Genomic DNA, 17,030 nt, shown 5'->3' on the forward strand with positions numbered 1-17,030 from the left:
GGATGGAACATGGGGCAGGTGGTTTGCTCCAGAGCCACAACCCTTCCCTTGGAAAATAGAGGGTCTGGCCTGTGCATTTTACGTGAAGACTGCCCGCTAGTTATTTCTGGATGCTATACTGGGACCTACAGCCTTGAAGCCTTCAGCTGCCAGCTGGGTCAAGGCCGGCTCCAGATCAGAGGCCCCATCCTCTGCTGGGCTCACTCCTGAGTCAGTGATTCCCTGACTCCCTCCTCCCCACAACTGGCTACCTGCCTGCAGTGACCGAGTCTGGGGATCCACCTGCTATCTAAAATTTCCCATCGTGTCCTTTAGAGGTGGCAGCCTTCCCAAGCCAATGGCATTGTGGGGGAATCAAAATGGCAGAGGGGATTCTCAGCCACAGGCACCCACCATCCATGACAGAAAACTGGGCTACCTGGATTTTGGCTCGTGGCACGGCTGTTGCCCACTCGATGGCACCCCAAAACTCCACTCCCACACACCCCTCCAAGGTGCTCATCACACCAAGCAGAACCCCCCAGGGGATTTCAAGGGCAAACACGGCCCTGGTGGCCGAGATGTGGCCCTCAGATTCCCACTACTGCTCCAATGTCCGAACCTCTTGGAAAGGTGTTGGGCGGGGGGGCACCACATTGCAGGGGGTTGGTCTAGACGACCCTCCCGACTCTACAATTCCATTGTTCTGTGAGCACGCCCCCTTGTGGCCGGCAGGGTCTCCTCACATCAGGCTGCACCTGTTTCTGTGCAGCGCCCCCTGGAGGCGCATGGCAGAGTGGTTGTTCCTGCAGCCTCGGGCCAAGACGCTGCAGAGGAGCTCCTTGAAGAGGAGGACGATGTGCCAGTTGAACTTGGCCGAGCACTCCATGTAGCCGCACTTCCAGCTCTTCTTGACCAGCAGCGAGAGGGCCCGGCGGGGGGAGAAGCGTTGGCGCTGCAGATCTCGCTTGTTCCCCACCACAATGATGGGGGCTTCGCCCGTGCTGCTCGCCCTAGGAGAGGAAGAGGAATCCCAAGTTCATAGAGTAGAAAAAGAAGGTCAGAGCCATGCACAGACCCCAAGCCTCCAGGTTCTTCCCAGCCTCGGGCCCTCCAGAAATTTTGGGCCATAACTCCCCTCTGTCCCAGCCAAGTGGCAGTCCAAAATGGCCCTGCCGGGTGGGGTTGATGGAGGCGCAGGTCAATTCTGTGTCCAGGGCAGCTGTCTACCAGCTCCATCTGGTACGCAGGCTGAGACCCTACCTGCCTGCAGACTGTCTAGCCAGAGTGGTGCATGCTCTAGTTATCTCCCGCTTGGACTACTGCAATGCGCTCTACGTGGGGCTACCTTTGAAGGTGACTCGGAAACTACAACTAATCCAGAATGCGGCAGCTAGACTGGTGACTGGGAGCGGCCGCCGAGACCATATAACACTGGTCCTAAAGGATCTACACTGGCTCCCAGTACGTTTCCGAGCACAATTCAAAGTGTTGGTGCTGACCTTTAAAGCCCTAAACGGCCTCGGTCCAGTATACCTGAAGGAACGTCTCCTCCTCCATCATTCTGCCCGGACACTGAGGTCCAGCACCGAGGGCCTTCTGGCGGTTCCCTCGTTGCGAGAAGCCAAGTTGCAGGGAACTAGGCAGAGGGCCTTCTCGGTGGTGGCGCCCGCCCTGTGGAACGCCCTCCCAACAGATGTCAAAGAGGAAAACAACTACCAGACTTTAAGAAGACATCTGAAGGCAGCCCTGTTCAGGGAGGCTTTTAATGTTTAATAGATTACTGTGTTTTATTTTGCTGTTGGAAGCCGTCCAGAGTGGCTGGGGAAACCCAGCCAGATGGGTGGGGTATAAATAAATTATTATTATTATTATTATTATTATTATTATTATTATTATTATTATTATTATGTGGCCATGCTGCGCAGGGATGATGGGAATTGTAGTCCAAAGTGGCCGTGTTAGCTGGGCTTATTTCTCCCCATGCAAATAGCTGTGTTTCACTGGATATTTGAAAGTGGGACTGGGCTTCTTTCAGGCTGCCATCCTAACCCCATTTACCTGGGAATAAAACACACGCTGAGTTCAATAGTAGGCCTTCCGAGTAGTCATGTTGCACCACCAGATGAGTGGTTACTCGGAAGTAAATCCCACTGAATTCCCCAAGACCGATCTATATGAGAGGTGGGTTGAGGACTGCAGCCTCACTCTGGAGGGAAAAGCAGCTTTCCTCATTCTGTGCTCCCCGCCAAATCTACCCCCTTCTCTCCCATCGCTCACCTGTTCTCCTGTATCTGCTGACGGATCATTTTCACATACTCGAAGCTTTCTGGGCTGTAGATATCGTACACCAGGACGTAGGCATCAGTCTTCCTCAGCCCTCGGGATTTCAGATCTGACCACTCCTGGTAAGCGAGAGGAAAAGATGGGGGAAGCTGGTGCAACGGAAAAGGGACATTGTCACTCAGCTGCATTGTATGGAGTCAGGCCCATGGGTCCATCCAGCTCAGTGTTGTCAACACGGACTGGCAGTTGCTCTCCAGGGTTTCAGGCAAGGACCTTTTCCCACCCCTATTTGGAGATGTGGTGGGGATTGAACCAGGGACCTTCTGCCTGCAAAGCAGATGCTCTGTCACCAAGGTACATCCCTGTCAAATTTGTATCCAGATATAGAACAGGGACCCAGGTGGCGCTGTGGTTAAACCACTGAGCCTAGGGCTTGCGGATCAGAAGGTCAGTGGTTCGAATCCCTGCATCGGGGTGAGCTCCTGTTGCTCAGTCCCAGCCCCTGCCAACCTAGCAGTTCGAAAGCACGTCAAAATGCAAGTAGATAAATAGGAACCGCTACAGCGGGAAGGTAAACGGCGTTTCCGTGCGCTGCTCTGGTTTGCCAGAAGCGGCTTTGTCATGCTGGCCACATGACCTGGAAGCTATACGCCGGCTCCCTCGGCCAATAATGAGAGATGAGCGCGCAACCCCAGAGTCGGTCACGACTGGACCTAATGGTCAGGGGTCCCTTTACCTTTACCTATAGAACAGGTAGGGAACCATTTTCATCCTGATGCAAACCTTCTCAAAGTTAATGATAACAAAAATAGCTATAATAACTACTTATAATTACTACCACTATTAATTACATTTATTCATTACTTGCCCCGCTTTATTTTGTCTTATAAGTATGGGGTGAGTTCATAAATGCAGCGGCGGAGCTTCATGCTCCGCCACCAGGGGTGGAGAGCAGGCGCGCTGACCCCAGTGATGTGGCGCGCGGTCTGGAGGCGGGGCGGGGCATGCTTTTTGGTGGTGGGGTGCGCCGTGCGCAGTGATGTAGCGGCGCGTTTTGGGGCGGGGCGTGCTGTGCGCAGTGGCGTAGCGGCGTGTTTGGGGGTGGGGCGCGCCATGCGCAGGGGCAGGGTGCACGTTTTGGGGCGGGGTGGGCAGCGGCGATGCTGCCCCTGGGATCACATCACTCGGGGCACGCCCCTCCCACCGCCCCTATCTTCCTACGCCCCTGCATAAATGTATTATTATTATTATTTATTGAATTTGTATACCGCCCTATACCCAGAGGTCTCAGGGTGGTTCACAGAAAAGATCAACACAAAAACCACCATATATATATATATTCAAAATAAAAACAACAACCTTGTAACATCCCTCCAAAAAGAGCTGCATTTTTAAAGGGTATAGGGTGTCAAACCGATCAACTAAAGGCCTGGTTTAAACGTAAGGTTTTTGCCTGGCGCCTAAAGGTAAACTTCCCTGGCGAGAACATTCCACAGACGGGGAGCCACTGCAGAGAAGGCCCCGTTCTTGTGTTGCCACCCTCTGGGCCTCTCAAGGAGGCGGCACACAAAGGAGGGCCTCAGGAGATGACCTCAGGGTCCAGGTAGGTTAATATGGAAAGAACGGTCCTTGAGGTATTGTGGTCCTGAGCCATTTAAGGCTCTATAGGTCAAAACCAGCGCTTTGAATTGGGCCCGGAAACTAATTGGTAGCCAGTGCAGTCAGACCAGAATCGGTGTGAATTATGCTCAAACTTTCTTGCTCCGGTGAGCAACTTGGCTGCTGAATTCTGCAGCAGCTGAAGCTTCCAAACCGGCAGCCGTATATATAACACATTTCAGTAATCTAACGTTGAAGTTAAAAGAGCACAGGCAACAGTAGTTAGGCTATCCCTTTCCAGATAGGGGCGTAGCTAGGCCACCAGCCGAAGCTGATGGATGGCACTCCGAGCCACTGAGGCCACCTGAGCCTTGAGCAATGGCAAAGGATCTAGGAGTACCCCCAAGATACTTCAGAGGAAACGTAACCCCATCAAGAGCAGGTAACCTCCCAGCCATCTGGTCTAGACATAAAATGTCTTAAAGCAACTTACGATCCTGAAAGCATACTGGAAAAGCTTCAAACAATATCAAAAGAATAAAACCACACGTTAAGTGCTCATCCTGCAATATGATGGAAAAGGACAAATCCTGCCCCACCCTGCTAAAAGATGAACACAACAGGCTACAACGTTCTTGCATCGTATCATCGCAATTAAGAACCAACCGCCTGGGTCAAGAAGAGAGTCATTGCCCAGTGCCTAAAATTTGATGGTGACAATGCCAGGCAGTCACATTTCTCTGGGGAATTTCAATCTCCCAGGACATTCTATACAAGATCTCAAAGTAGCTGTTTTATTACAGAAAAATTTCGGAAACAGACTGGAAAGAGAAGTTGCTGAATTGCAACTCATTACCAAGCTTAAAACCATGGAGAGACCTGGTATGAACAGAGACATAGGATTCTTATCTCATTATACACGATCAAGCTTTCTTAAGCACCTTAGCTTTTTCCTGCAGGACCAATTGCAGTCATTAACAGTTGTTAACAGTCATCAACAGGTTTACCACTCCTATCAGCCAATCACCCATTCCCACCACCCTTCTGAGTAATACCCCTCCCCACCCTCTCACTATACACAAGGGTCTGGTTACTTCTGTTTCAGTGTATCTGAAGAAGTGTGCATGCACACAAAAGCTCATACCTATGACAAACTTAGTTGGTCTCTAAGGTGCTACTGGAAGGATTTTTTTATTTATATTTTGACTCTGGGGAGAATGTTTTGCAGCCAGGGGGCCACAACCCTCCCCACCCCCACCTGCATCTGTCAGTGGTAAGCGGAGCCAGAAGCAAAAGTGGATGGGGAAACACACACACACACACACACACACACACACACACACACACACACACCGCTGTAACTTAAATCCATCTCCATCTTTAGATCTCCCTTTGGTCTCACCTCCTGCAAAACACAGGCAGGGCCTCCACATCAACTGAAGTCAACTGTGAAATGCAATTAGCAGCTTGCTGAAGCTCAGAGGATGGGATGGAAACAAAGCGTTTATTTTTAACCCAGATAGTAATAATGAAATACCATGAAACTGGGGAGCAGGAGCGCTGGGGGCCTGTCACCCCCATGTCTTCTTTTCCTGAGGCTGCCACTCATTTCTGGAGCCTGAACATTTATTTCCAGGCAAGGAGATCATCTCCTGAAGGGTCCCTGCCCTGCACACCTCAGGTGAATGTGTCATGGAATTCTACTCAATATTGATCCAGAGCAGATTCCAATGTGTAGTTAGCAGAGAGTAAAAAGTTAAACACGTTGCAGGATTCCCCCAAAAATAGCCCAGAGGCAATTGTATTTCATCCAGCAGTGCTTTAATGCTGCTGAAGGCAAATGAGCATAATGGTCACAAATCATCATCATTATTATTATTATTATTTGTACCCTGTCTCCGTCTGCCGTGGCCACCGCAGCACGAAGCGGCCAGGTGAGCCGGGAGGCGATGCATCCAGCCTCCGCCTCTTCCCCGCCAGAAGAGCTGCCCTCCAGCCCCGCCAGCAGCGCCGTCCTCCCTAAAAAAAGGTTGACAACTCTGGGAAACGGGGGGGGGGTGTTATCAGAGAGAACTTTGCATCACGGCGCCAGATATACTTAAGATGGCCCTGTCCACAGACAGCTTTCCAGGTCATGTGGCCAGCATGACTAAACTGCTTCTGGTGCATGGAGGACTGTGACAAGTGCCAGAGCGCACGGAAACGTCATTTACTTTCCCACCACAGTTGTACCTATTTATCTACTTGCACTGGTATGCTTTCGAACCGCCAACCTTCTGATTACCAAGCCCAAGAAGCTCAGTGGTTTAGACCAGAGCACCACCTGTGTACACATACGCACACAGTGCTATTTTTCTAGAAAAAGAGGTGCTGGAGCTCACCACAAACCTCTCCCTTGTTCCCCACCTGAAAGGAGCTGGAGCTGAGCTGGGGGGTGGGGAGCTCTGCATATATGCAACCTGGACCTAGATGTGGGGATTGCAGAGCATTCACATCCTATGAGGATCTGGCTTCCCCCATAAGGGCAGCAATGGACTCAAAGGACAGCAAGAAGCCCCCCTCCGTGTCTCTGATCTAGGGGTTCCTGAACCTTGCTTCTGCCAAGCCTGATCAAAAGGTACGGTCTCCCAACAGTTCCACCTCCTTTTGTCCGCTTAGAATTTAATTCCCACTTCCCAAACCCCTCTCCCTTCTCTCTCACTGAAGCAGCCACCTGCTCCTTTGGAACCAATGACCGACCTTTGTCACGCTGTGGCCAAAACATCTGTAGAGCACATCACAAAATAAGTTTGCTTGCAATAGGGTGTTGCACATGTCCCATAAGAACACGATAAGAGCCTTGGTGGATCAGGCCAATAGCCCATCTAGTCCAGTACCCTGCTCTCGCAGTACTTAACCAGGTGCCCCAAATGGGAAACTTTTAAGCAGGACCCGAGCCCAAGAGCAACTCTCCTCTCCTGTGGCTTCCAGCAGCTGGCATTCAGAAGCATTACTGTCTCCAACCATGGCTCCAACCATCTTGGGCAATCATCTTTTAATACCATCGTGGCTTCTGGCCACCACTGCTCCTGTAGCAGTGAGTTCCATAGTTTAACTAGGCAGGGGTTGGACTAGATGACTCTTGGGGTCCCTTCCAACTCTACCATTCTAAGGACTTTCTTTTATCTGTCTCACATCTTCCAAAATTCAGCTTCATTGGATGCCCACCAGTTCTGGCATTATGAGAGAGGGAGAAAAACTTTCCCAATATCCACTTTCTTTAGGCCAAATTGCCTCTGACAGGAGGGGAAGAAAACAAGCATGCGGACTAGTTCCATCTTTTGCCTGCCTTTCATCTGCGGTGCTTTAAATGTGGCTGACCCTAAAGAAAGCTTTCCGGTTTTTGTTCTCACCTCCCATCTCCCTTATTTTTCTGTCTTCTTTCTATTCCACGCACCCTCTGCTTCTTCAGAACTAGCCTTCCTGTCATCCACCGGAACTCACATCTTGCCCCTAAGTGAAGGTGGGTCATCTGCAGGGTGGGTGTGGCTGAGGGGGGGGGTTAGCCTACATTTTCATCAGCCGGCATCACAAACTCAGGAGATTGTAAAGGAGGATCAAATACTATTTTTGTATGCGACAACCGCGGCTAGGACTTTGTTAGCCCAAAAATGGAAAACTCAGGATTTACCGACGATTGAAGAGTGGCAGACAAAAATGATAGACTATGCGGAATTAGCAAGATTGACTAGCAGGATCTGAAACCAGGGAGAGGCAAAGTTCCAAAAAGAATGGAGTAAATTTGTCGACTATATGGAAAAGAACTGTAGAAGTTTAAAGACACTTGCAGGACTGAAATAAATCCTACGAAATGACTTTAAATAAGGAGCAAGGAACTGCAAGATAAGAGTTGGAAAGAAAACCAAATGAGGGGAGGGAGGGAAGTCAAAGCTCAGCAGAGCATTGGGAATTAGAGATATGGGAATAATTGTTAAAAAGAGAAAATGTGTGTGTGTTGTATTTGTTTTTGAATGTTTTGTTTTGTTTAATGTGTTTATTTGGAAAATTTAATAAATTGGTTTTTGTTTTGTTTTTTAAAAAGCAGGCATCACAAACTCTTCCCTTTGGCTTACTATTTAAGGATTCTTAAAAGCCAGAGTGGGGAGATGGGAAGCTTTGAGAAACAGCTTGAGTGTTGGAGGAGAGTGCCAAAAATTGAAGAACCAAGTTAACTCCACCCCCACCCCCTTTTCATTACTTTATTTTTGGACCGGCAGTCAAATCCCACAGACATTAAGAGAACCGTTGTTACTATTTCTGCACAATTTTGCCTCGTTCCGCTAGCTATGGGGGAGATGCAAGGAGGGCATCTCCTTCAGCCACACATCTGGGTTCCAAGATTTCACCAGACCAAACTCGTACACTTTCAAGCAGGGAAGGGCTGCTGCAGCTCACAGGCAGAGCATTTGGTTTGCATGTAGAAGGTGCCAGGTTCAATCCCTGATGGCATCTCCAGGCAAGGTTGAAAAAGCACCCTGCCTGAAACCCTAGAGAGCTGCTGCCAGTCAGTGTAGACAACACTGAGCTACATGAACCAACGGTCTGACTGCTACATACGTAGGCTGCTTCCTACGTATGTATCTCTCTACTGTTATTATAATTACTTTGATTTATTACCTGCCCTTCATCCTAAGGTCTCAGGGTAGATCACAACCAGCGGCGTGCAGTGAAGTTTTTCCTGCTGGACACATGACCTGGAAAGCTGTTTGTGGACAAACACTGTTTCCCTTGACCTGAAAGCAGAGATGAGTGCCGGCCGCAACCCCATAGTCACCTTTAGCTGGACTTAACTGTCCAGGGCTTCTCGAATAAGGTGCGTCCTGCAGTTCGAGTGTCAAAGGCCAGGGTAAAAGAGGTGCATTTTCAGCATATGGAAAAAAACCTGCACTGTGCAGGTGTCAGGACACCTTCTGCGGAGAGGGAATTCCACCTCTTAGGAGCTCCCACAGAAAATGCATAAGGACTAGAGGCATTTGTTGTTGTTTGAAAAAGTGAAATGTGAGATAGTCGAAAATCATAATGGACAAGTCTATCAACAGTCTTCAATAGCCTGGTCCCTGGAGTGGAATGTCCATGTTTGGAGGCAATGTGAGTTGGGTTCCAGAAGATGGTGACCAATGGCATCCTGCCCTTTCCCCTTCACTCCGGTGGAACTGCTGGATATGCACTGTCCTAATTATGGCAGTGAGATATTTTACTTTCTTGGGCTCCTTGATCACTGCAGATGGTGACAGCAGTCACGAAATTAAAAGACGCCTGCTTCTTGGGAGAAAAGCAATGACAAACCTAGACAGCATCTTAAAAAGCAGAGACATCACCTTGCCTACAAAGGTACGTATAGTTAAAGCTATGGTTTTCCCAGTAGTGATGTATAGTAGTGAGAGCTGGACCATAAAGAAGGCTGATCGCCGAAGAATTGATGCTTTTGAATTATGGTGCTGGAGGAGACTCTTGAGAGTCCCATGGACTGCAAGAAGATCAAACCTATCCATTCTTAAGGAAATCAGCCCTGAGTGCTCACTGGAAGGACAGATCATGAAGCTGAGGCTCCAATACTTTGGCCACCTCATGAGAAGAGAAGAATCCTTGAAAAAGACCCTGATTTTGGGAAAGATTGAGGGCACTAGGAGAAGGGGACGACAGAGGACGAGATGGTTGGACAGTGTTCTCGAAGCTACCAACATGAGTTTGACCAAACTGCGGGAGGCAGTGCAAGACAGGAGTGCCTGGCGTGCTATGGTCCATGGGGTCACGAAGAGTCGGACACGACTAAACAACAACGATTATGGACCTGACTTACGTACAGCAGAGCACAGGGCCTTGGTGTAAAATCAGACCTTGCAAGGAGAGTGGAGTTCTCCAGGCTTGCCTGCCAACTCACCCAGCCAGCTAAGCAAGCACATTTTACTCCTGCTCCGTGCTGCCTTGCATGAGAGTTTAGGAAAATGCTTACACCAAACCTTTCCTGACCTAGTGCAATCCAGGTGTTGTGGACTACAATTCCTTTCAGCCCTGGCCAGGCATGAAGGAACGTGTTGCCTAACAACATCTGGTGGGCCTGAGTTTGCCACCCCTGGGAAAGAACACAGTGTTAAGTAACAAAACGAAGCAAGCTGTCCCAACGGTGGAAGTAGAATATAGCCATGGTAAAAGCGGACCCCTGACCATTAGGTCCAGTCATGACCAACTCTGGGGTTGCGGCGCTCATCTCACATTATTGACCGAGGGAGCCGGCGTACAGCTTCCAGGTCATGTGGCCAGCATGACAAAGCCGCTTCTGGCGAAGCAGAGCAGCACACGGAAACACCATTTACCTTCCCACTGTAGCGGTACCTATTTATGTACTTGCACTTTGACGTGCTTTCGAACTGCTAGGTTGGCAGGAGCTGGGACCAAGCAACGGGAGCTCGCCCTGTTGCGGGGATTTGAACCGCCGACCTTCTGATCGGCAAGCCCTAGGCTCAGTGGTTTAACCCACAGTGCCACCTGCGTCCCAGCTGGTGGCTATTAATTGCCTTATGCCCCCAGGAATTTCTCTAATCCCCTTTTGAAGCCACCCAGGTTGGTGGTCATCACTACCTGAAAGGCTGCCTTCTTCCCTCAGTGTATCTGAAGAAGTGTGCATGCACACAAAAGCTCATACCAAAATAAAAACTTAGTTGGTCTTTAAGGTGCTACTGAAGGAATTTTTTTATTTTTCTTCCCTGCAGACCCTCTTAGGTGCTAAGACTGGCAGAGGCAGCTCTCTTGGTTGTTTAACTGCCCTCTGGAGCTGCAGTGGGTGGCCCAGGAGAGGGAATTCTGTGGGGTCCTCTAAACTGTGAAATTCCCTTCCTCTCCACAGGGGTGCAACTGGCACCTTCATTAGACACTTTTCGGTGAATGCTGAAGACACACCTCCTTCACCCTGGCTTTGGATACTTGAGGTGTATATTTCTAGGGTCTGCCTTATTTCTGCAAGTAGTTTCAAATGGTTTTCAATATTGAGCTTTGGTTATTAGGGTGAAGGGCAGGTAATTAATTAATAATCATATGATGCTGATCACTGGGCTGCTGTCAAGGCAAACTGGATTCTAAATGTGCTATGATCCACTTTGATTATTATTTTTAACTAGTCTGGTTTTATTACTTAGTATTTTTTGATGGTGTTTTAAAATGTGTAAGCTACCTTGAACCCCAGCTTGGGAGAAGGGTGGGATATATAATATAATAGTAAATAATAATAATACATTGAGTGAATCCCCTAGTTCAGGCATAGGCAACCTTGGCTCTCCAGATGTTTTGGAACTACAACTCCCATGATCCCTAGCTAACAGGGACAGTGGTCAGGGATCATGGGAGTTGTAGTTCCAAAACATCTGGAGAGCCAAGGTTGCCTATGCCTGCCCTAGTTGAACAACCCACATCAAATTTCCATCATACCTAACAGAGGACCCTGATCCAATTAGAAAACTAACCAATCTGGCCTCAGCACAGCCACACTGTATCCCGCAAGTGATCTGTTGTTCACTTGTAGAATTCACTTGCATAGCCAAATATATTGGGGGGGGGTGAGTTTGGGTTGAGTTGTGGGGAAGAGAGGATTTTAATAAAAGCCCACCTGAGAGCTGTTTGCTGGGAACGCCGTCAAGTAAGGGACATCCATAATCTTCATGTCGTACATGTTCCCGTTGAAAATGACAGAGGGCCGGTAGGTACGGCGGCGCTCCGTCGGGCTGTAAGTCTCTGTAAAGTCGTGGGATAAGAACTGACGGATAATGGCCGTTTTGCCCACCTTCGGGGCTCCCAGGACAGCCACCGACAGAGTCTCCACCATCGTCTTCTTTCAGGACCTTGGATAGTTCCCAAACTCCCCCCCCCCGCAAGCGATCGGAGGAGAGAAGTGTATTAACCCACAGACACCTCGGCGGAGCGGGGCCTGTCTCGGAAGGCGCCCCAGGTTAAAACTTTCGGGCAGAGGCTCGGGGCTCCACTCAGCAGCACGAGCAGAAGCCCCCCACCTCTCCATGCAGCGCTTTAAAGTAAATGAAGTAATACCAATTGCCCATTAAAGTAGGAGGGAGGCGGTGACACCATGAAGTCCAGAGTCTAAAATTAGTTCTCTGCGCCACTGGCTTGACTTGATGTTGACTTCAGTCGGTCCTCGCAGCAAGACATCAGATCCGTGCCGTTGCTTTGAGCCGCAACCCCGCTCACTTCCTTAACGGACCGAGTACTATTAATTCATTATGACTGTTGTTTTGCTACTCCGAAAGTCCCCCGGGTCTACAGTCGCTCAGCTGGGTTCTCCTAAGCTCACCTCGTTGAGGGTGGCTCCTCCTCAGCCCGTCTCATCTTAGTCTCTCCTCCACTCAAGATCAAAAAGTCCCCCCCCCTTCCAAGCTCTTCTCAAGTTTGCGTCAATCGAGCTGCTGTCCCGGGAACGCAGGATGCCGGCTGAGCCGCCCTCAGGGAAAGAGATTTCACGATTCACTGGAGAGATGAACTCACCGAGTCGAGAAAGGGAGAAAGAGGCGACCGGAGCTTGAAGGACAGCCGCTCCGGGATCCCTGGTTGGCGAGCCCCGTCCCCAAACTCCATCCGAATCGAGCTGCTTTGAAGGGCAGCGCATGTGCCAGCAGCGAGCTGGTTCCCCCCCCCCTCACTTTTTCTGCTCTTCTAATCCAATTAGAAAGGAAGGCGAGAAGTTCTCCCAAATATTGGAGGAGGCTGGGAGACCGAGACGGCGGACAGCTGTCACTCCAGATCCAGACCCGCCCGGCTCAAGATCCTCGCTCCGAAACGGCGCTCAACCTTGAGGAACGGGACGCCAAGCCAACCTCTGCCCCGCTGGCGCGCAGCCGGCCGGGCATCGTTGCTGCTGCTGCTGCCTGCCCGGCTCCAGCGGCGCCCTCCCGGCCCCGTCCTCATGCTGGACCCTGGCCTCGCCTGCGGATCCCGTCCGGGGGAGGGCTCGCGGCTGCTACCGTACCTCTCCCTTCCCGAGCGCCGAAGATGGAGCGGAGCGCATCGCTCCTCTTTCAGCACCCTGGACAGAGCACTGCGGTGCTGGGCGCCCGCCTTTCCCCGGCGCTGCTCAGAGTTCCAAGCTGCGGCAGAAGGAGAAACCCGCTCTATGCCTACTCGGAGAGAGAGGTCAAGCACGTGAGAAGGGCGAGGCGGGGAAGGAAATGCACGGGTTGTGTGTGTGGTAGGGGGAGCGAGCGAGCAGGGGAGGCGCCTCTGCCTGGTGGGGGCTGGAAATCTGTTGGTTAAGCAATCCAGCGCGGGAGAGGGAAGGGTAGGAGGACGAGCTATGTGGGAAGAGCAAGAGGGAGCGGGGGCATAGCTGCCAAGTTTTCCCTTTTCTCGCGAGGAAGCCTATTCAGCATAAGGGAAATTCCCTTTAAAAAAGGGATAACTTGGCAGCTATGAGCGGGGGTTTGCGTTGCATCTTCTCTCTCTCTCTCCATCCCGCCCCCCTCCTCACTTCCCAGGGATGCAGAAAATGTGACTTCATAGTTCGCTGCTACAATGCAGCCTTTCCTTCTCCAGACGTGCAGCAGAGTTCAGCCGAGGAGCAACCTCAAGGCATCCGAGTCTCTTTTGTGGAGCTGCCCGGGTCCTGGGGCGTCCCTTCTAGAAAGGAACGGGAATGTAATGTATAAAAAGTTGGCTTTGTCTTCTGAACTTACGAAACTTACGAAAATGGTGAGTCATCCGGCACTTCCCGGAAAAGGCTCGAGGTCTTGACGAGCTGCAAATGTATTTACACTTATGCATAGCTGCCAAGTTATCCCCTTTTTTTAAGGGAATTTCCCTTATGCTGAATAGGCTTCCTCGCGAGAAAAGGGAAAACTTGGCAGCTATGCACTTATGTGACTACGAGGCAGGTGATTTGAAGAGGGAAAGATGTGTAATTGATTGACAGGGCCTCATTCACATTCAGCTGGTTGTGTGTGAGTTTTAACAAGCAATGAGTATTATGATTACAATGCACAATCAACATTTGTTTGTTTGTTTGTTTGCTGTTATTAATTACCCGCCCTTCACCTCAGGGTCCCGGGGCAGGTTGCAACAATCAAAACACAACAGTGAAAACAACTTAGAATCACAGGAAGAAGCTGGGTCTCGAAGAAAGTCGGGGTGGTGTAGTGTAGTGGTTAGAACGTCGGAGATCAGGGTTCGAAATTCCACTCAACCATGAAGCTCACTGGGTGAACCTTGGGCCAGTCACTGCCTCTCAGCCTAACCTACCTCGCAGGGTTGTTGTGGGGATTAAATAAGGAGAGGGAGAAATATGTACATTACATTGAGCTCCTTGGAGAAAAGTTGTGCTATACTGTGAATGAAATAAATGTACATCAGAAATGTCAAATTGTCTAAAATGCATTCCTTAGTGAAGGTTTTAAATGGGGGGGGGGCAAGTGAACATGATTCATTTTCACCTGAAGTGTACCAGCCAATGCAAGCTCTGGACTTGAATTTATTTTAACATTTCATTTTACTAAAAGAGGAACACCACCCCCTCCCCCGTTTTAAAGAGGTGCATTGTGATCTACCAGGGAAATTGGGAATTTTAAGTTTGTTTATGTTGTCATTATTTGGGCCTGAGTGAATTTCTACTGATTTTACTTTTCTGCTGTTAAACTTCAGTTTCCTGATGGTTAGATCCATAGAGGGAACTATGAGCCTTGGCACTTCCCTTAGTACACAGGAGCACAGGAAGATACTCAGTATTGTCTACACTGACTGGCAGCAGCTCGCACGTTTTTAAGTTACTAAGTAATTAGCAAGTGCCAACTGGGACCTTAAAAAAAAAAAGACTTTCAGCTATGCTGGCGGCAGGTGTGTGTGTCTCCATTCTAACCTCAGGGGGGCAGTGAAGATATAAACCTCACAGTTCTGCAGTCTTTACTATGAGAATTGGGCTCCTCTGCACCTCTGATGGAGGGAGCTTCCAAACTGTCACTATTTGGGGGGTGAGATTAAGTCACATACTGGCGAATCCAGGTTGAGCCACGGAAATAGATTCGGAGCTCTTGGGGAAACCCACCCCGACTCAAAGAGTGTAGGCAGAGCATAACTATCATGGCTAGTAACCATCGATGGACCTTTCATCCATGAATTTGCCTAATCCTCTTTTAAAGGTTGGTGGCTATTTCTTGTGGAGGTGAGTTCCACAGTTTAACTATGCACTACATGAACAAGTCCTTCCTTTTATCTGCCCTGAATCTTCCAACATTCAGCTTTCATTGGATGCGCATTAGTTCTAGTGAAGCAAATCAGAGTGAATGCTTGTTATACAAGCCAGCGTCATTTAATCACCCTTCATTGAATGCTCAATAAACAGGTTGTCTCAAGATAATAATAATAATAATAATAATAATAATAATAATAATAATAATAATAAATTTTTATTTATACCCCGCCCTCCCCAGTCAAAAACCGGGCTCAGGGCGGCTGACACCAACAGAACCACAATAAAACATAAAAACAATTAATTAAAATACAGATTAAAATACAGTATTAAAATTTAAAGTGCAGCCTCATTTCAAGTAGGCCATAAGTGGCTGACACCAACAGAACCACAATAAAACATAAAAACAATTAGTTAAAATACAGATTAAAATACAGTATTAAAATTTAAAGTGCAGCCTCATTTCAAGTAGGCCATAAATCCAAGCCATGAGGGAGAAAAAACACAGGGGTCAGGCTGAGTCTAACCCAAAGGCCAGGCGGAACAGCTCTGTCTTGCAGGCCCTGCGGAAAGATGACAAATCCCGCAGGGCCCTGGTCTCCTGGGAAAGAGCGTTCCACCAGGTTGGGGCCAGTACTGAAAAGGCCCTGGCTCTAGTAGAGGCCAATCTAGCCATCTTATGACTCGGGATCTCCAGAATATTATTGTTTGTGGACCTTAAGGTCCTCCGCGGGGCATACCAGGAGAGGCGGTCCCGTAGGTACGAGGCATCTTTAACCAAGATGCCCTTGGTTAAAGGAGAGCACAGGAACCAGTAGGAACCCTGCCTTATACTGAGTCGGACCACTGGTCCATTTAGCTCAGGATTGTCTGCAATGATTGAAAGCGACTCTCCAGGGTTTCAGGCAGGAGACATTCCCAGTTTTATCTGGAGATGTTGAGTCTTGAACCTGGGACTATCTGCATGCAAATCATGTTCTCTGCCTGTGAGCTATGATCCTACCCCTTTAAAAGAAAAGGAAGTTACTAGTCCACATGGTTCTAATTAAGGGTAAGTGGAAACACAGGGGGCTGCCTTAGTATTGTTGACACTGACTGGCAGTGACTCTCCAAGGTTTCAGGCAAGCAGTCTTTCCCAGCCCTTTCTGGAGATGCCATTGAAGTTTAAACCTGGGACCTTCTACATGCAAGGCAGATGCTCTACTGTTGAGCTAAGAAAAATAGTTCAACAAGAAAAAGTCCCAAGATAATTATTTTAATGAGGAACATGCACGGCGGCTTGGCCTTGAGTTGATTAACAGCACAGTTTACTCTGAGATAAGTCTTTAATTTCCCAGCTACGTGTTCATAGGACTATAGAAACCAAAGTATATTTGGCGTTCCCACCACCCGTGAAAATTGCTGTGAGAAAAATCACAGAGTACCCACATCTCCACCGCTAACCAGCTGTTTCTAACAGGAAATCGTGACAACTTTCCAGCATTCCAAGTCTGCTCTGGAGACCCAGCACAGTGGAATGTGTAGGAGAGCAGCTCCCTGCCTTAAGCCTGCTGCTAACGAAATGATTTAATTACCACAGCTATAAAAAGAAATATCAGCCTTGCACTCAAAACACCCGACTCAGCCTGATTGAGAAATGAGGAGTCTGGCAGGAAGGTGAAGGTCTTAATGAACCATCAAGAACATCGCAACTCTCCCCAGACTTACTGCTTAATATTTGCAAATGTCAGAACATAAGGCGAGCCTGATGGATCAGCCCAGTGGCCCATCCAGTCCAGCATCCTGTTCTCAAAGTAGCCAACCACATGCCCCCAATAGGAAACCCTCGAGCAAGACCCGAACACAAGAGCACTCCCCCACGCTTGCAGTTTCCAGCAACTGGTATTCAGAAGCATTACTGTGGAGGCAGATCATAACCATCATACGGTAGCTAGTAGCCATCAATAGC

At 49.1% G+C, this 17,030-nt stretch overlaps 1 protein-coding gene across 1 annotated transcript; it reads right to left on the minus strand.

Annotated features, from left to right (window-relative positions):
* Positions 1–469: 469 nt before the first annotated feature.
* On the minus strand, positions 470–11,732 carry RASL10A (RAS like family 10 member A). Its single transcript, XM_035098525.2, has 3 exons — positions 11,504–11,732; positions 2,260–2,384; positions 470–992 (listed from the first exon to the last, which is right to left on the minus strand). Exons 1-3 carry the CDS (start codon positions 11,717–11,719, stop codon positions 722–724), a joined length of 612 nt encoding a protein of 203 aa, XP_034954416.1. The 5' UTR covers positions 11,720–11,732; the 3' UTR covers positions 470–721.
* Positions 11,733–17,030: the final 5,298 nt, after the last annotated feature.

This window comes from Zootoca vivipara, chromosome 17 (assembly GCF_963506605.1).
Source record: "Zootoca vivipara chromosome 17, rZooViv1.1, whole genome shotgun sequence".
Taxonomy (NCBI): Eukaryota; Metazoa; Chordata; class Lepidosauria; order Squamata; family Lacertidae; genus Zootoca; species Zootoca vivipara.

Bases quoted from the DNA above. Each gene is read 5' to 3' on its own strand.
- RASL10A (XM_035098525.2), bottom strand. From the start codon at position 11,719: ATGGTGGAGACTCTGTCGGTGGCTGTCCTGGGAGCCCCGAAGGTGGGC. The intron at 2,385-11,503 runs GTGGGCTTTTAT...CTCGCTTACCAG, and splicing joins TCCCAGCAAACAGCTCTCAG to GAGTGGTCAGATCTGAAATC. The intron at 993-2,259 runs GTGAGCGATGGG...TTCCTCTCCTAG, and splicing joins CAGCAGATACAGGAGAACAG to GGCGAGCAGCACGGGCGAAG.